Genomic DNA, 20,081 nt, shown 5'->3' with positions numbered 1-20,081 from the left:
ACAAATAGATCAAACTCTTTCAATGTCAGTGTGGTTAGAAATAAAATGGATGGTGGTAGAGAAAAGAAAGCTGAGAGCATTGTTGAGATTAGGTCTAATGTGGAGGAGAAAAAGGTGAACAAGGATAATGATGATGATGATTATGCTTTTTCTGATGCACTTGAAACACTGTCACAAACACAATCATTCTCCATGAACTGCAGTGAGAGTGGTGTGAGCGGTTTGGATTCTTTGGATGTAAAGAAGTTGGGAACCGTCTCTACTGATCAGCAATAAACAAGAAAAACGATTCATTCTTACCTATAAAAGTCGAGATGGCTTCCTCCACTACCAATGCTGCTCCAGGAGACGATCACCGCTGTATTCAGTACCAATACCTCTTCCAGGCTACCGGTCTTCCTACGTTGACGAAGGTTAATGGCCTGCTTCAATTGTTGGGTCGAAGGCTTAGGGCATAGCTTGACGCAGACGACAAGTTTTGGAGCGAAACCGAGTGAGATGCTTGTTGGCAGAGGGGGTCATGGGTTGCAACGTTTTGAATCTCTTCTGGAGATCAAACGATGTCGTCTCAGCTTCTGGAGGCCATTAATTCAAAACGGCGTCGTTTTGTTACTGTGCCACGCGTAGGGCTGGCAATGGGTAGGGTAGGGTAAGGTTTGGACCCTACCTTAACCCTACCCGCGGGTTGAAAATTTTATTAAAACTCTACCCTACCCTACCCGCGGGTTGAGAATCTCTCAACCCTAACCCTACCCGCACTCTAAAGTTCTAAACCCTACCCTACCCTACCCTACCCGTAGAAATATCAAATTTTTTCAAAGTAAATATAAAATTCAATCATTTCAAATTTTATACATATTAATAACATAAAAAATAACAAACTAATGCTCTAAATTACTAAATTAACTAACTAGTTTAGTGGTTGTTCACTTATTGTAAGTCATTACATAAGAGAGGTTGTGGGCTTAACTCTCACTTCCTTCACTATATATCTAATTTTTATAAAATATGTGTTATATTTGAGGTGCGGATAGGGTAGGGTAGGGTACACCCTAAACCCGTACCCTACCCTACCCGCAGGCATACCCGGACCGTACCCTACCCTACCTGCAGCTGATAGGGTATCCTACCCTACCCGAACGGGTTGGACCGGGTAGGGTACCCGCAGGTAGGGTATGAATTGCCAGCCCTAGGCCCACGCGGGCACTTCACGGTACACGTCACCCGACGTTAGCCAGCTCAGCGGACGATTTGACGGAAGGACTAACGTGGTTATGCTCGACATCTTTCGGGGACGATTTTAATTAAGTTTATCATTCGGGGACTCATATGGAGAATGATGTATCTTTCAGGGACGATTTTGAATATTAACTCAACTTACAAATTATTTTTATTTGGAATAAGTTATCATTTTAATATGAACTATTATGTCACTTGCACTATAAGGAATAGTGTATTTTTTCGACACTAAAAACTGACGGTCTGTAAATCTAATTTTGTACTCCAAATATTTTGAGTGAATTCTAAAATAAATAAAAAAATCTTTTTTTTGTAATATAAATATATATGTATGTGTGCTAGACTGCTAGATAGATATTAAGACAGAGAAATATACTTTAACTTATCTCGTCAAGTTAAATATTTTTATTCTGGTTTAATTAACGGTGAGACTCGATAATTTAACTATTTTGTGGAATAATTATTCCTATAAGTTATTTATCATCTATTTAATTGTTCATAATATCAGTTAATTCAAGACCACACCAAATTGAATGACCGAAATGCTTTCTTGGTTGTTTGATGAACCAAGATTTAAACTATTGATTTTTCATTACCTTTGGTTCAACCGAACCATACTTCTTCTTTAAACCAAACCACAGCAATCAGCAATTCTCCCTCTGAGCACCGCAACAAACTATGGTTCCACATCTTCCTATTAATGTTGATGAAGAGAGGAAGTCACGAAGCCTTCCATCAACAGCCCAGCCCCCTTCTTCTCTTCTGTATACCACCTTCTTATTCATCCCAAACGAAGAAAAGAAAAGGGAGAAGAAGGAAGAACAAGAAGCTGAATCATCATCATCATCATCTTCGGCGCACATAGGAGAGCAGAAGGATAATCGAAGTTAAAGACCCCCAACCATTCAATCTCTTCAACGTTCTTCCACTGGGTAAGAACCAGCGATTCCTGTTCCTCTATTCTTCTTCCAGTTCGAAAATTCAATCTTCATTGTGCTCCATTTTCTTTATTTAGTGACCAAACCATTCATGAACAAACACTTACAAGAGTAAGAAATTCTTCTCTTGTTCCATTTTGATTCAGCCATTTGGCCTTGATGAAGTAACAGAGCCATGAATTTGTGATTGTTAGGGTTTCTGATTCCAGATAAGTAGAGGAGCAGAATTTAGTTTGTGATTTTCAAAGAAAGGTAAGGGATAGGATAGATAGAATGCTATGTTTGCTGCTGTGATTGATGATTCATTATATGCTTGATTAATGAAATGTGTATTTTGAATTCTGTTTTGATATGATACAAAAAAAGTGAATGTTCAATTATGTATACATACTTGTAAAAATGTGAATTGATGATTTTGTGTTCTTGGGGCTGTACTCAACATTCTAACAACTTTGTTTAATCAAAAAGAAGATAGAATTATGGTTTTAGAAGTGTTATAAGTTTAGTTGTGAAATTTGATATATGAGATTGTTAAATTACTTGATGCAGAATTTCTTCACATTTGGCAGCGACTTGGAACAAACTTTGGGAGCAATCTAGACCACTGATTTGAATAAAATTATTTTTCTGTGAAACCTTGGTGTGTTTTAAATGTCCTATAAAAATTTCAGAACTTATTGATGAGTAGATTAAGAGGAATGAATTTTTGCAAATTAGTGGTTTCTGCAGAAAAGTCTATTCTCTTGCTATAGAAGCATCAACTTATAACTTACTTAACTTTTGATTCTAATAACTGATAAAGTTGAAACTAACGGCAAGTTGAAGCTTTGTACGTCTATAACACCCAGTTTGAATTTTAGACCAACTCCATGTTTGACAAAATAAATATGCAGATGGGAAGCTGACTAGCTTACTGACTGTTACGGATCCGGCCCACCATCCCGGATCCAAGACCGAACCCAACACCGGTTCCCCGGGTCCGACCCGTTTCCCACTTCTAGAAGGCCCGAAAACGGCACTCTCAGATTCCTAACCGACTTTCGAATTCAAACGTCTCCCTTATCTTAGCCAAATAAGATAAGATAAGATATTCTCCATCACCTATAAATAGAGGACCCAGGTCCCTCCAAGTATTCATTCATTCCTCACACCTTATACCTCTCAGATCCATTCTGACTTGAGCGTCGGAGTGTCTTTGCAGGTACCTCCCCCCATCGCCCCAGTCAAGTGATCCGGCATCCACCTCGACCCGCAGGTTCCCGATCCATCTCTCAACCCGTACCAGAGACATCTTGTACATTGGCGCCGTCTGTGGGGACCTGCGCCGACTAAATCGGAATGGGGGACATACCGGAAGAAGCCTCCTCAAGTCAGGAGGACTCTCGACCAAGAAATCCGACCCCAGAACATCAAGAGGTCACAAACCAAGCTAGGATAACGAGCGCTATCCACCACACAAATGATCGTATATTGACGGAACCACGACATCCCGAGAACACGGGAGACAAAGCAGCTCAAATCATCCAAGATCTCTGCCTCCGGGTCCAAGAGCTCGAAGGCAAATTGACCACCAAAAACAGACGCTATAACGAACACGGAAGCCATGCGACTTCCCGGTCAAGATCCCGTCACGGCAGGTCACCGACTCGGCGACATGATACGAGAAACGGTCGCAGCAGCTCGCGCGACCACAGACGGGAAAAATCGCCAGGACGGCGATACAGCAAAAGGCACAACCGTAGCGCTTCCCGAGACCTAAGCCACCAGCGCGACTCAGATGAAGAGCGGCGACACCGAGACACAAAACGCACGAGAAACGACCATATAATAATGGGCGCTACACCCTTTACAGAAAGAATCCTAAGAGCAAAACTCCCCAAAGGCTTCGACAAACCTACCGATATGAAGTACGATGGAACTAAGGATCCCCAAGAACACCTAACGGCTTTTGAAGCCAGAATGAACCTAGAGGGAGCGGCCGACGCGGTCCGATGCAGAGCCTTCCCGGTAACCCTCGCCGGGCCAGCAATCAAATGGTTCAATGCCCTCCCAAACGGATCCATAACCAGTTTCCACGATATCACACGAAAATTCATGGCCCAGTTCACTACAAGGATCACTAAAGCCAAGCACCCCATCAGCTTGCTTGGGGTCACACAAAAACAAGACGAATCCACAAGAAAATACCTCGACCGCTTCAACGACGAATGCCTAACGGTCGACGGACTCACGGATTTCGTCGCAAGCCTTTGCCTGACCAATGGGCTAATGAACGAAGATTTTCGCAAACACCTCACCACCAGACCAGTATGGACCATGCATGAGATCCAGAACATCGCCAAAGACTACATCAACGACGAAGAAGTCAGCCAGGTCGTCGCGGCCAACAAACGGCAGCACGGCAACACCCAACGCGGTAATTCAGCTCCTCACCATAACCCAACACCCAAAGAGAATCAACGGGACCACCCGAGGCCGACCAGCCGGACACCGAGAATAGGCAAATTCTCCAATTACACGCCCCTAACTGCACCAATTACCGAGATATACCACCAAATAGCGGATCGAGGCATCATTCCGAAAGCCCGACAACTCAAGGAAAGGACAGGAGGCAACAAAACCCTCTACTGCGAATACCACCGAGGTTACGGTCACAAAACACAAGATTGTTTCGACCTTAAAGACGCCCTTGAACAAGCCATACGAGACGGCAAACTCCCAGAATTTACCAAAATCATCAGAGAACCGAGACGCGCGGAGAAAGACAGGTCACCGGAGAGAGAAGGACGTAACCCGAGAACCCAAAAGCGACCCCCTAGAGAAAGTCCAGAAGAAGACCCGACCATCATAGTAAACGTCATCACGGGCAAAGATGCACCATGCAAGTCAAAATCCAAGATAAAAAAAGACCTCCAGGTAATGGCCGTCAGAAACCAAGCCCCAACTCCCGTGACCAACAAAGCAATAACCTTCCTACCCGAGGACTGCCAGCACGGCACCGCAGCCGAAGACGCACCCTTCGTGATCTCGGCGAGAATCGGAACCGGACTAGTCCGAAGAATACTAGTAGACACCGGCGCAGATTCCAACATCCTCTTTCGAGGGGCCTTCGACAAGCTTGGGCTCCGCGATGAAAATCTCCAGACGCACCGCAACGGTGTCACGGGACTCGGGGACAACTTCCTCAAACCGGAAGGCTCCATCACACTCCCCCTCACCATAGGAACCGGTGACAAGAGGAGGACAATCATAGCCGAATTCGTGGTCCTAAAAGACTCCACTGCCTACAACGTCATCCTCGGAAGAAAGACGATCAATGACTTTTCGGCCATCATCTTTACCAAGTACCTCCTTATGAAGTTCGTAGCGGAGGACGACTCCATCGGGACCATCCATGGAGATCGGGAAATCGCGGCAGAATGCGACAACACCAGCCTGGCTTTATGAAAAAAATCCCGTGACGCTGCCGGGATATTCCTAGCCGACCTAGGCGCCCGACAAGACGGCCAACCTAGACCCGAACCGGAAGGCGACATGGAGAAACTGCAAATAGGACAAACCAAGGACGAGTACACCTTCATCAACAGGAACCTCCCCTATGACCTAAAAGAAGACCTTTCCCAATTTTTAAAACAAAACAGAGACCTGTTCGCTTTCACGCCAGCCGACATGCCGGGGATAGACCCCGACTTCATGTCCCACCAGCTAGCCGTAAACCCCAAAGCCAAACCCGTAGCACAAAGAAGAAGAAAAATGTCAGCAGACCGAGCGGCCGAAGTCAAGAGACAAGTACAAGCCCTGCTCGAAGCAAACTTCATCCGAGAACTCCCCTACACGACCTGGGTAGCAAACGTTGTACTTGTAAAGGAATCCAACGGGAAATGGCGAATGTGTGTCGACTACACGGACCTCAACAAAGCCTGCCCAAAAGACGCCTTTCCCCTGTCGAACATCGACGGACTAGTGGACTCCGCATCCGGACATCGATACCTCAGCTTTATGGACGCATACTCCGGCTACAATCAGATACCCATGCACCGACCCGACGAGGAAAAAACGGCGTTCATCACCCCCGACGGCACGTACTGCTACACAGTCATGCCCTTCGGTTTGAAAAACGCCGGAGCAACGTACCAACGGCTCGTCAACAAAATATTCCAGAACCTATCCGGAACAAAACTAGAAGTCTACATAGACGACATGCTCGCCAAAACTGACTCAAACGAACAACTCATCAGCGACCTCAAGGTCATAATGGACACCCTAAGAAGGCACCAAATGCGACTCAACCCAACAAAGTGCGCCTTCGGAATGGAGGCAGGGAAGTTCCTCGGCTTCATGATTACACAACGCGGAGTTGAAGCCAACCCGGAGAAATGTCGTGCCATCCTCGAGATGACGAGCCCAAAAAACCTGCGCGACGTTCAGAAGCTCACCGGTCGACTGACAGCCCTATCTCGCTTTCTCGGAGCGTCAGCCCAAAAAGCAATCCCCTTCTTCAAACTAATGAAGAAAGGAGCCCCCTTCATGTGGAAAGAGGAGTGCGAAGCGGCATTCCAACACTTCAAGAAAACCCTAGCGGAACCACCGATTCTCGCCAAACCCCAAACAGGGGAAACCCTGTACTTATACCTCTCCATAACGGAAGAAGCACTCGCGGCGGCACTCATCCGAGAAAACAAGAAAAAGGAGCAAAAACCTATATATTTCACAAGCAAAGTCCTACAAGACGCAGAGACCCGCTACTCGCGCCTAGAAAAACTAGCCTTTGCCCTCCTCACGGCGTCCCGACGCCTGCGACAATATTTCCAAGCCCACCCCGTAACGGTTCGAACCGACCAAGCAGTTAAACAGGTACTACAGAAACCCGACCTAGCGGGTAGAATGCTAGCATGGTCCGTCGAACTATCCCAATTCGACATCAAGTTCGAACCCCGATACGCAATCAAAGCACAGGCCATGGCCGACTTCATCGCCGAGATGACCCCGGGAAACACCCCTCCCGAGTCATGGAAACTACACGTCGACGGCTCCTCGAACGTCACTTCCGGAGGCGCCGGAGTCATTCTGGAAAGCCAAAACGGCGTCGTGATCGAACAATCGGTCTAATATGATTTTCCGGTCTCAAACAACCAAGCAGAATACGAGGCCCTCCTGGCAGGCCTAACCCTAGCCAGCGAAGTCGGGGCAAAAATCCTGGAAATCAACACGGATTCGCAAGTAGTCAGTTCCCAAATCAACGGAGACTACCAAACGCGAGATCCCCTACTACAACAATACCTCGCCAAGGTCAACAAACTAAAAGAAGAATTTGACCAGGTAACCATACAGCACGTCCCCAGGGAAAGAAACGCCAGAGCCGACCTCTTCTCTAAACTTGCTAGCACCAAACTAGGACACGGCAACAAATCGCTAATTCAGGAGGTCGTCAAAACGCCGTCTGTATCCCTAACAGCCGACACCCACCTGACACACTCCCACCACAAGTCATGGACCTACCCCATCCTACAGTACCTCCTCAACAGAACACTGCCCGAAGACCCCAAAGAGGAAAAACGAATAAAAAGGGAGGCCGCCGGCTATACGGTCGTCGCAGGACAACTATACAAACGTGGACTCTCGCAACCCCTGCTCAAATGTGTCAAGCCCGGGAGCACGGAATACATACTACGCGAAATCCATGAAGGCTGTTGCGGCCACCACATCGGAGGTAAAACCCTTGCCCAAAAAGTCATCCGCGCCGGCTACTTCTGGCCCACGATCATCCGGGACTCCATGCAACTAGTGAAAAACTGCGATAAATGTCAAAGGCATGCCAACATCCACCAAGCCGCCCCGCACCAGCTCAGCATCATATCGGCAGAATGGCCATTCGGCACATGGGGGATCGACCTTGTCGGACCTTTTCCCACGGCACCAGGCCAACTCCGATATCTCATCGTCGCCATAGACTATTTCACCAAATGGATCAAGGACGAGCCACTAGCCTCTATCACGGCGACCCAATGTCGAAAATTCCTCTGGCGACAAATCATCACCCGATTCGGGATCCCCGAGATCGTCATCTCGGACAACGGAACCCAGTTCGCCGACACAAAATTCAAGGAATTCCTAAGTGGACTACGCATATCCCACCGCTTTAGCTCGGTAGAACACCCCCAAACAAACGGGCAGGTGGAATCAGCAAACAAAATAATAGTCAAACGCCTCAAGAAACGACTCGACGAAGCCAAAGGGCTATGGGCGGACGAACTCGGATCGGTCTTATGGTCGTACCGCACGACCCCCCAGACAGCTACCGGGGAAACCCCCTTTCGATTAACCTACGGCACGGAAGCTATTATCCCAGTTGAAATCGGCGACCCAAGCCCGCGAAGAACAATCGGAGGCAACGACGAAAAAGCAGAACGAGACCTCACTGACGAAATAAGAAGCGTAGCCCATCTCAGAGAGCTAGCCCTAAAACAAAGAATCAGCCTAAGATACAACCACGGAGTCATTCGGCGAGAGTTCACAACAGACGACCTCGTCCTACGACGAAACGACATCGGTCCCCCAACCCCGGGAGAAGGGAAACTCGCCCCCAACTGGGAGGGACCATACAGAATCAAAGCTGCAATCGGGAAAGGAGCGTACAAGCTCGAACGGCTTAACGGTCACGAAGTCCCGAGAACGTGGAACGCCGCTAACTTACGGCGATACTACTCCTAAAACCAACCTAGGTCTCCATTCCCCCCCCCCCCGTTTTCTTTTACGCTTTCGCTTTACTTATTCAGTGGTTGCAAATTTACATTTCAAAACTACGCCTATGTATCAAATTCGGGTACTCTTTCCCGCCAACAACGGAGGGTTTTAACGAGGCCCACCCATCAATAAAATCACATTACAAAGCTATCCCTAAAATCTTTATTTTTTTTTTTTTCACACAATGTCCCAAATACGGAACAATGACACGGCCACAACTGGAGGACCGATCACCCTCCGGGCCCAACCCACGAATATCCATATAAACCCGACCACACGACGGTCCACTCATCCCAAATATGGGAGTAAGATTAATTAAACGGAATAGCTTTAAAACGGAACATACGAAAAGAGCCCGAACGGCTGGAAAAGTCATTAAAACAAAATTCAAAAGCTACGGAGTCACGGTTACACGGCCCACGGCCAAACCAAAAGTATCCAAAAAACAAAGTAAGTCTAAAAGAGCGGAAGAACAAAAATTACAAAGATAAAGCTACTCGAGGTCGACTATCCGGCCATCACGAACGGTCTTGAATGCTCCCATCACGGACACATCCATTCCCGGAGCAAGCACCAGGGCCTGCGCCTTCATCGTCTCCTCGGTAGCAGCAATTGCATCCTTAGCATCGGCCAGCAGTTCCGTTTTCTCCCTCTTCAATGCAGCAACCTCGGCATTCAGAGCCTCCGTCTCACCAAGAAGTACGGCAGCCCGGGAACCCGCATCGGAGGCCTTGCGCCGCTCCTCGCCTAGCTGAGAAAGGAGTGAAGTCTCAACCTCGAAAAGCCGGAGAATCTCCGCCCCGGCTTCTTCAGAAGACTTCACCGCCTTCTCCCTCGCAATCTCGGCAGCCTCGAGCTCCTCCTTCAACTTAGCCACCTCAGCCTGAGATTGGCGAAGTTTCTTGTCCAATAAATCGACCTGAGCCATCACGGGCTCAGTCTTCCGAACAACAACAGCAGAACGAAGGAGAGCACGATACACCGACTTGGCCTGGAACGAGACATCACAGCCATCAAAATAAGGCTCCGTACCAGGCATCAAATCCTGATCAATGAAACCCGGGGCATCAAAACGACGATCCATCACACTAGGCACCAAACCCTCCTCAAAAGTCTCGCTGCTCGGGTCCTCAGGCCTCCTTCTCTTCCGAGAAGCCTCAGCAGCCGACACCACCACAACCTCAGGAGAGTTCGCAGGGCCAGGGAAAACTTGAACCTCGGCCCGTGCAGCCGAGGAAATCACCTCCTGAGAAACCGGTTGAGATTCCACGGCAGGATTGGAGACAGGGGTAGAAGGAGACGAGGATCCCTCCTCCCGGCCCATCGCCGCCTTCAACCTAGCCAGAGAAGTCAGCCCACCAGCCATCTCAACTGAAAGAAATAAAAAATAACAAAGTAAGTTACAAAAAGAGAAAAATAGAACACATAAAATCGGGAAAAGAAGACAAGGCACACACCAATATACGCCCGACAAGCCTCGGGATCCCCCATAACGTCCCGAGGATTCAACGGACGCTCACCAAACAAATGCCACAAAACATTGGCAACGTCCTTATCCTCCTGGGACAAACCATCGTAGGTGAATTTAGTCAGAACCGACGGGCCAGCTTGGAAATTCCAGTATGTCGAAAACTGACGTACGCCCTCCGGCGACAGCCAGAATGGATGGTGCCCCTGGACAGGACGCACCTTGAAATACTCCCATTTAAAACCATGAAAAGAATCCTCAAATAAGCCAAAAATACGGCGATGAGGCTGAGCACGGAAAGACATATACCCCTTCTTATGCTTCCCCTCCTTAGTCGAGAGAGTGCATAAGAAAAGAAAAAGAAAAACAGGAACGGAAGCCGGAAGGTCGAGATACCGGCACACCAACTCAAACGACCGCACAGCAGCCCATCTGTTCGGGTGAAGTTGAGACGGCGCCACGGAACACCGACTCAACAGATCCTGAACAAACGGCGAGAAGGGGAGTCGCACGCCAAGCCGAGTGAACATCGACTCATAAACCCACATCCAATCCGGAACGGTGGGGGAATGCAGATTCAAGTAACAAACGCGCTCGTCGGCATCCGGGAGGACGAGCTCATACCGCCCCTCCTCATCACCACCACCACAGATGGCCCCCCTGATCACGGAGCCGTTGAAGGTCGCCCTCCGTCATCCGCGACGGAACGCCCCATACATCACTAGTCACCCAACCATAACGATTGGGAACGCCCCTGGAAGGGGCTACTGGAGCTCTCACACCCTCATTTCTCCGCCGTTGCATACCTAAAACAGGGAGGAGCACCACCATCAGCCTGCTAACCCTAGACAGAAGCAAGACAGAAACCTACACACCACTACCAAACCAACGCGGCGGTACACCGCCATCACCGAATGAACACGGCGGTGCTCAACCCCTCCAAAAACTCAACAACTACCCCCCCCCCCCAAAGAAACTAGTTCAACGCAAAACTAAAAACAGGCAGAACAATGCATGGCAAAAGACAGAGCAGCATTCACAAAATAACAGGAAAGAATAAACGAAACGCGCTAACCTGGAAATGTAGAAAGAACACTTGAGAAAGCTCGAAAAGCAGAAGCAGCAAGCAAAAACCAAAAAACAAAAGACCACAGAGAAAGGAGGAGACTTTCTGTTCAGATAGAAATTCTTCAGAAGAGAATGGAAAAAGGAAAAAGAAAGGGAAACGAGCGAGGGAACTGAAATAAAAATCCAAAACGGTTTCAAAGAGAGGGGTGAAAAGACCCAATTGCCCCTAGGCGCAGTTAAAGCTAGTATGGGCAGAAGAGGGAAAACGTCCCTTCACATTTAATGACCCTCCCTCGAAAAAAGAAGCTAATAAAGCCTCGAAGAACGCAACAGACACGGCAGAATCGGAGGAGTCATGTCAAACCAAAAAACGGTCAGACGAGCCTTCAAGCGAAACCGGAGCCGAGGCACCGATCTCCCTCCAAAAAACAAACGAACTCCCGAGACAAACTGAAGCCCACGGACAAGCATCGCGCCTTTCAGCGACAGACCGACCTTGTTCGCTCCCCCGCTGCGGGGGCAACTGTTACGGATCCGGCCCACCATTCCGGATCCAAGACCGAACCCAACACCGGTTCCCCGGGTCCGACCCGTTCTCCACTTCTAGAAGGCCCGAAAATGGCACTCTCAGATTCCTAACCGACTTTCGAATTCAAACGTCTCCCTTATCTTAGCCAAATAAGATAAGATAAGATATTCTCCATCACCTATAAATAGAGGACCCAGGTCCCTCCAGGTATTCATTCATTCCTCACACCTTATACCTCTCAGATCCATTCTGACTTGAGCGTCGGAGTGTCTTTGCAGGTACCTCCCCCCATCGCCCCAGTCAAGTGATCTGGCATCCGCCTCGACCCGCAGGTTCCCGATCCATCTCTCAACCCGTACCAGAGACATCTTGTACACTGACCTTTAAAAACAACGTTCTCCAAAATAGGGCTACGTATCCAGCTGTATATCTTTTTCGTGTGACATAATATTGATCTGAAATTTGATTTGCTTGAAATCTAAACGAGTTTAAGGTCACAAATTTTGAAGGACAATTGGTTAGAATTGAATTTTTCATGAATTTATTAAAATCATTGTTCTCTGCTATTCTTATATTTTTTTTACCTACAAAATTACATTGTATAAGTAAAGGTCTCGTACGTGAGTTTTTCACAATATATATGGGCCTTAGAAAGTCAATAGGTGCTGAGTCGGTGATCTGTATATAGCAGTCACTGTTTTGTACGCATAATTTTAGGTACAGGCATTGAAACCATGCATAATGGGCATTGTCATAAACTTCAGTCCGTCGGAGACGTGAATATAAAATTTGTACAATTTCGAGGCCATTCGTTATACTAATTATCAAACAGAAAGTCAGTCGCCAGTAGGATGTTAAGCTAAATATTCTAAGAGGAGATTAGAAGAACATGTTAGAATTTAAAGTAGGTGCCAAGATACCAAGAAGACTTTAGCAAAAGTAATTATGCTGAAATGAAGTGTGAATATTCTAGGGAAGACCAGAATTAATTATATAAATTAGTGGTAGCCCTGATGGACCAAAGCGGACTGTCTAGTGAGAAGGGGTGAGGTTCGCTCCAACGAAACCAGAGTGGATTAGCGGGTGAGAAGGAGGAACGTGTGGGGTAGGAACGCCTCCGAGAAAGTTGTCTCTCTTCTAGGCGCATACCATCAAGTTGCATTACTGACTGAGTTGAGAAACTATATCCGAGCATAACCTTGGGTAACGTCGGGCTACGGAGAGAAGATCGATGTGTGAGCTCATGGTTTGCACTAGGGACATGCATGCATCATGTTTGTTGCGCACTTGCAAATTACTTGTGTTTGATATTGAAATTACTTTAATTGCATATGTTTGTTTTCTGTTATATATAAATGAATATGTTACTCGGTTGTTTTCCTTTTACTTTGTTTGACCAAAACATAGAAACCAAGACCTTAGGATCCCTTTCACTCTACTGGAACTTTAGATTGTCACCCTTCTTTTCTTTTCTTGTTCCCCTCCCCAGATGGGATCGGCGGTGATCTTTGAAATTCCTCTTGTCTTGAGTTATGAAGACCTCGTGCGGGGTGGAGTCTTCATGTGGGGAACACCTAGAACCCGCATTTATGCTTTACGCAACCGTAGTTTTAGATTTTCTGTACATAGCCCATATTTTGATCCAGACATGCCATACGAGTTTACTTTAGCGGAGCTACATCCAGCCGGAGGCCAATTTCTTTTTCCTCATTCTCTCAATATGGTAGACCGCACTACAATGTACCATTTCCAGGTTTTTCGTATGTACACAAAGTTGAACTAGATCTTACTTAGCATTTTCCGATTCCCGACTACAGAGGTTTAGCCAATGCCAGATCACCCTTGGGGCACCATGTTGCAGCTGCTCAGGCCACACACTCTAATCTGGCAGTGGATGAACCTTGGAGACAGATTTAGAGTCCAATGAAGAGTCTATTCCCGAGGAGGTTGGACCAATTATCAGAGAGTTGTTTGGAGACCATCCCGGAGTTTTATATAGCTGACTATTTCTTTTGGTGAGGTATAGTGCCATATTCCCTCGCTTTAGCATGATTTTAGAGGGATAGGATCTTCCAATGATTTTAGAGGGATAGGATCTTCTAATAAATCAGTTCCAGCTTAGGGGACGATCTTCAAGTAAATCGGTTCCAGCTTAGGGGACCTGTAACACCCTAACTTTTAGCACCTCATAATCGTACTAAAAGTCCAAGCGTCACTTACTTCTAAACTTTTTTATTTTTATACTACCTTTATTTAATATTGAGCCTTCACAAATACGAATCGAAATTTTAATCAAGAAATCGAAAGGAGACTTTATTTTAAATCACTTAACCACAAAAGTATATATTCACATAGCATTACATACATAGACTTATCTCAGGATTCTCAAATACAAGTCTTACCCCTCTAAAAACAAAACAATAAATGACGAGAGAAAAATAAAATCTAAGATTAAATCAAATACAGAATATATATATATATATATATATATATATATATATATATATATATATATGAGGATCAGTCGTGGCTCCTCACCAAGGATTCCTGAATCTGTCACTGAAACAGAAGATCTGTAGGGGGTGAGAACGTCGCCCTCGCATGTTCTCAGTAGGGAAAATGAATGCCGTAAAAAATATAGAATAAAATACAAAGAGTAAAGTATCATTTTTGTCTCCAACGTTTGGGGTAAGTTTCAAAGTTGTCCCTAACGTTTTAATCATCCTATTTAAGTTCTTAACATTTCAAAATTGGCTCAACGTTGTCCTGCCGTTAGGAATCCGTTAACAGAATTTACGCCAGGACAAAATTGAGACGATTTTGAGGCATTATGGACTTAAATAGAACGAAAACGTTGGGGACAAAACGATACATAAAAATAAATTTTAATTTTATCCTTTAATAATATCAATTTTTTACCATACATAGTATTCAATTATTTTTTAATCACATCTAAGTAAATTACACTTAATCACATTACTTTCATTCTAAATAATTTTTTTTTTATAATTTTACACTTAAGGTAATGTAATTTTTCATAAATAAATAAATTTTACACTTTCATTCTAAATAAATAATATAATGTGATTAGAATGGAGGTGTAAAATTATTAAAAAATTATAAGTAATGTGCTTAAGTAATAAAAGTAAAATTAAAAGAATGAAAGTATAAAATTTATTTATTTATAAAAAATTACATTATTTTAAGTGTAAAATTATAAAAAGATTAATTTATTTAGAATGAAAGTGTAAAATTATAAAAAAAATATATAAGTAATGTAATTAAGTAATGAAAGTAAAATTACATTATTTAGAATAAAAGTGTAAAAGTTATTTATTTATAAAAAAATTACATTACTTTAAGCGTAAAATTATAAAAAAATAATTTATTTAGAATGAAAGTGTAAAATTATAAAAAAAAATATAAGTAATGTGATTAAATAATGAAAGTAAAATTACATTATTTAGAATAAAAGTGTAAAATTTATTTATAAAAAAATTATACTATTTTAAGAGTAAAATTATAAAAAAATTAATTTATTTAGAATGAAAGTAATGTGATTATAAAGTAATTTACTTAGATGTGATTAAAAAATAATTGAATACTATGTACAGTAAAAAATTAATATTATTGAAGAATAAAATTAAAATTTATTTCTATGTATCGTTTTTGTCCTCAATGTTTTCGTTCCATTTAAGTCACTAACGTTTTAAAATCGTCTCAATTTTGTCTCGCTGTCAATTCTATTAACGGATTCCTAACGGCAAAACAACATTGAGTCAATTTTGAAATGTTAGGGACTTAAATAGGACGATTGAAACGTTAGAGACAACTTTGGGACTTACCCCAAATATTGGGACAAAAACGATACTTTACTCATAAATTTATTTTTTTTTATAATTTTACACTTAAGAAAATAAAAAATTTAGAATAAATTATTCTAAAATCTTAAGTGTAAAATTATAAAAAAAATTTATTTAGAATGGAAGTAATATGATTAAGTGTAATTTACTTAAATGTGATTAAAAAATAACTGAATACTATCTACAGTAAAAAATTGATATTATTAAATGATAAAATTAAAATTTATTTCTATGTATCGTTTTTGTCCCCAACGTTTTCGTCCTATTTAAGTCTTTAAAGTTTCAAAATCGTTTCAATTTTGTCTCGCCGTCAATTCTGTTAATGGATCTCTAACAACAGGACAACGTTGAGTCAATTTTAAAACGTTAGAGACTTAATAGGGCGATTGAAATGTTAGAGACAATTTAGGATTTACCCCAAACGTTGGGGACAAAAACGATACTTTACTCAAATACAAATAGTTAACTCATATCCCAAAAACAGTTTTCTTTATTACACCATTAAAATTCTTCCTAAGTCTTATCTAAAGCCGTTTAAAGCCCTTTCTTTAAATCACATTACTTAAATAAAGTCTTAGTCATGTTAACCATTCTTTAGCCACAAACAGCATTCCTTAATACATTACTAAGCTCGCAGCAACAACAAAATATTCAATTAAACATACAAGCAAGTCACCAAGGCAAACAACACAATCACAGGAAAATTACATAAACAACCACAATCAAATGCAAGTGCGCAAACAAGTTATGATGCATGCCTGTTCCTAGCGCAGGCCATGAACTTATGCGTCGGTTGTCTACCCACAATCCGACGTTACTCGGGGTAAAGCCCGAATATGGGTTATTTACTGTGTCAGTTAGGATAGCATTGGCATCACGGTTACCCGTGTCAGTTAGGCCACTTCATAATAACATTTCAATGTACATCACAGTAAGAAACAGTGCTATCATTTAGACGAACATTCCCGCATTAACAACCTTAAGCTATCAGTTAGGCAGGCACTTTCGCACTAGCAGTTTGGCACAAAAGCCCATTTAACATACAATTTTCAAGCATCTATCTTATTCATTCTTTCTCATTTCTTTCCTCTTAAGTATCTATTTCATTCATTAGTTCTCATTTTCTTTCTTTTCATTATGCCTCCGCATCACCATGTAGTTAAACATACCTCCACATCACCATGTAACTAAACATACCTCTACATCACCATGTAATCACTCATACCTCCACATCACCATATAGGTATACTTTCAGTCGTCCATCAGTCTTGGCATTAAAACTTTTAATTTCCAAATACCCAAACTTCTTTAACGTTTAATTAAGGAAAAATTCATTTTCTTAATAAACCGAGCTCAAATTATAATTTAAAACAAAGTCATTTGTCAATGAACTAAACTTAAAACATAATATTTTTCTTAATAAATGACCTCAAAACAAAATGCTTTTCTCCACAGTTCAAAATCATAGCATAATTTATTCTTTTCTTAACAAATCGAAAACAAATAATATAGTTTTTAAATTAAACTTTCTTTTAAATAACGCTTTAAACAAGTCTCAGAGTTTTATAAAAATTTCTACAGCATTTTCTCTAAAATTCGGACTTTGTCACCCTTCAAGGGTCCCAACCAAACCATTTTCAATTAACAAATCATTTTCAATAATCACACCATTACAAATATCAAATAAGTTTTCAATAATCAAATTATTTTCTTTAAAGCTAAGCCTCTTTTTTATTCCAATAAAATTCAGCTCTCTTTCAAATCTGTTGCTATTAAAACCAAAGGAAAAATTCAGACGTTCATTCAAACTTTACAAAATCTTCCGGCCATGTTCTTTTTATATTTAACCTTAACCAAAACCACCTTTTTGTTTATTCTTACAAAAACTCAGACAGAATCTCCCCTTAAAACTAGACTTCACCACCCTTACGTGCTCCTTCACTTCCTCATTAATCAATGCACCTTAATTTAGTTTAATAACCAATATAACATTGTCAACATAACCAGGAAAAATCAGACTTTTCAAGAAAACAATTCATCAGATAAACTTTGACTCGTTCAACCAACTTTAATTCGAATCTCGGTTCATCCCAAAATTCACCTCAACCATCAACACAACAATACCCAATCAAATTAGCATGTTCGATAAATAATGATTTTCCATACCAGCTTACAACAGTCCCTATCATTATCACATAAATCTCAAATCAACTATAGAATCAAGACATGAACTTAACCAAAAATTCCAGCATCAATCACAGCTTCAATTCAAACTCAATTTGTAAAACTCAATTCAAACTTTAATTTAATAAGCAACGTCTAATTTATTAACATTCTGAACCAAAGATTCAATCACAATCATAGCCAATCATTCACAGCCGAGAATTCAAGCTCAATAACATCATAATTATTAACATATTTGCAATTATCTACTATACTTTTGGACATTTTTAAATTAAAAACTGTTAATTTTAAAATAAAACCCCTACCTCAATGTCGCATTTAGGAGAAATCGAAGGCAGAATTATGGCGGCAGCAACTCGAACCGAACTAGCAATAGCAGCGACTACAGTGAGGGCAGCTCCAACAGCCACATGCAACTCAGCGGCAACCCACAATCCACAACTACAGAGACCACACCGAAAGCACCCACGGCAGCGGCTGGAAGAGTAGCGGCCATGGCAGCAGCAGCTGCACCAGAGCTTCAACAGCGGCGGCAAATCAGCGGTGGTGGAGGCACGGCAGCGACAGGCTCCACCTTCCTCCGCGATTTTCTCTGTCCTCGCGCATCAACAACGGCAGATCTAAAGATGATGGCAACGCGGTGGTTGCAGCGGCATTCGAGCTTCAGCGGTGACGGCGTCTTCTTCCCCTGGTCTCTTGCATGGCGGTTCGGCGGCTTGAACGGCGACGATGGTGGCTGGGCGTGACGCTCTCTCTCTCTTTTAGCCTTCCTTTCTCGTGCACGGGTCCTCTGTGAAGGCGTCGGCGGCATCAGAACGCGGCGGCGGTGTGGCAGCAGTTTCCCCTACCTTCCCTTCTTCTTCCTCGCGACTCCCTCATTCCCTCAAATCCTTCCTCTGTGTATATGTCTCTGTATGTGCTTGTTTATTTGTTGTGTGTGGTGTGTTTATGGGTGAGTGAGTGGCAGTGAGGAGTGGGTGAACAGGGCTCATTGAGAGATGAACGAGTGTGGAGGGGGTTACGTGTGTGTAGGTTAGGTAAGAGAGGTTAGGATCAGTGAAATTAGGAATTAAAATTGGGGATTTAGGGTAGAGTATTAATTTAAAATCAAATTTAATTAATATAATATATTTTAAGAATATTATTTATTTTTTAAATTATAAATTATTTTTTAATTAAATACTTTTAGTTTAAGATTATAGATAAATAAATAATTTTTTTTAAGTTCATAATATTAATTAAAATTTTTAATTATTCAATTTAAATTATATAAAATTTTTATTATTTTTAATTATTTAATTTTAAATTTTTAATATGAAAATACTCAATTATTTAAAAAATTTTATAAATTTTAATAGATTTTAAACTCAAAGTATCATAAAATTTAATTTAATTACATTTAGAAAAATAATTTTTTTTAAATAAAATTATCAACAATTATCATAAATAAACTAATAACTCATTATTTATTTTTTAAAAAAACTAGGGTTGTTATAGAACTCGTGTGAGGGTTGGGACTGTTTTTCATATTTTGTCTATGTATATATTCGATATAGGTACTTTGTATTTTGGATATTTGACATGTACCTTTCGACTTATATTATGTATTTTGTCTATCCTTATATGTCTATCTTGTGATATTACTATAAGTATTATTCTGTGTTGCGAAAAATTTATTTTAATGCTTTACCACACCAAAACGGAAATAGTTTTTATTAATCACATTAATTCGACAAAGGCTTTTAGAAATATCTGATAAAGAAATTTCAAGTCTAGAGCCAAGTAGGTTCGTATGACCAGAGACGAATCCACTCTTTAGGGTGTGGGGGTAAGCGCCCCCACTATAATTTGAAATTTTATTGAGTAGTATATAATAATAATAATATTTATTTGACTCCGCTAAATTATTAAATTTGATTCCACAATATTTTTTTATTCAACTTTCGATACTTGATAGCCAATTTAACAACTTCATATTAGATGTTCATTATAATTATCAAGTTTCAAATTTAAATAAGATTGATATTCTTTTTTAGAAATCGACTCGA

General features: G+C 42.1%; 2 protein-coding genes across 3 annotated transcripts; one reads left to right on the top strand and one right to left on the bottom strand.

Annotated features, from left to right (window-relative positions):
* The first annotated feature begins 5,096 nt into the window (after window positions 1-5,096).
* On the top strand, window positions 5,097-5,624 carry LOC148570716 (uncharacterized). Its single transcript, XM_088507148.1, has one exon. The coding sequence runs from the start codon at window positions 5,097-5,099 to the stop codon at window positions 5,622-5,624; it is 528 nt and encodes a 175-aa protein (XP_088363274.1).
* A 3,434-nt stretch (window positions 5,625-9,058) lies between these two features.
* On the bottom strand, window positions 9,059-19,080 carry LOC110269470 (uncharacterized). 2 transcript variants are annotated; one of them, XM_021117320.2, is made up of 2 exons: window positions 18,339-19,080; window positions 9,059-10,292 (listed from the first exon to the last, which is right to left on the bottom strand). In XM_021117320.2, exon 2 carries the CDS (start codon window positions 10,285-10,287, stop codon window positions 9,415-9,417), a length of 873 nt encoding a protein of 290 aa, XP_020972979.2. In that variant the 5' UTR covers window positions 10,288-10,292; window positions 18,339-19,080; the 3' UTR covers window positions 9,059-9,414. The 2 variants fall into 2 exon arrangements, 1 of the variants encoding a protein (XP_020972979.2); XR_015906920.1 differs by lacking the exon at window positions 9,059-10,292 and adding an exon at window positions 14,273-14,545.
* Between the last annotated feature and the right edge of the window lie 1,001 nt (window positions 19,081-20,081).

Source organism: Arachis ipaensis, chromosome B3 (genome assembly GCF_059453495.1).
Source record: "Arachis ipaensis isolate K30076 ecotype BB chromosome B3, ASM5945349v1, whole genome shotgun sequence".
Classification (NCBI taxonomy): domain Eukaryota; kingdom Viridiplantae; phylum Streptophyta; class Magnoliopsida; order Fabales; family Fabaceae; genus Arachis; species Arachis ipaensis.
This window is presented reverse-complemented; position numbering and strand designations above follow the sequence as displayed.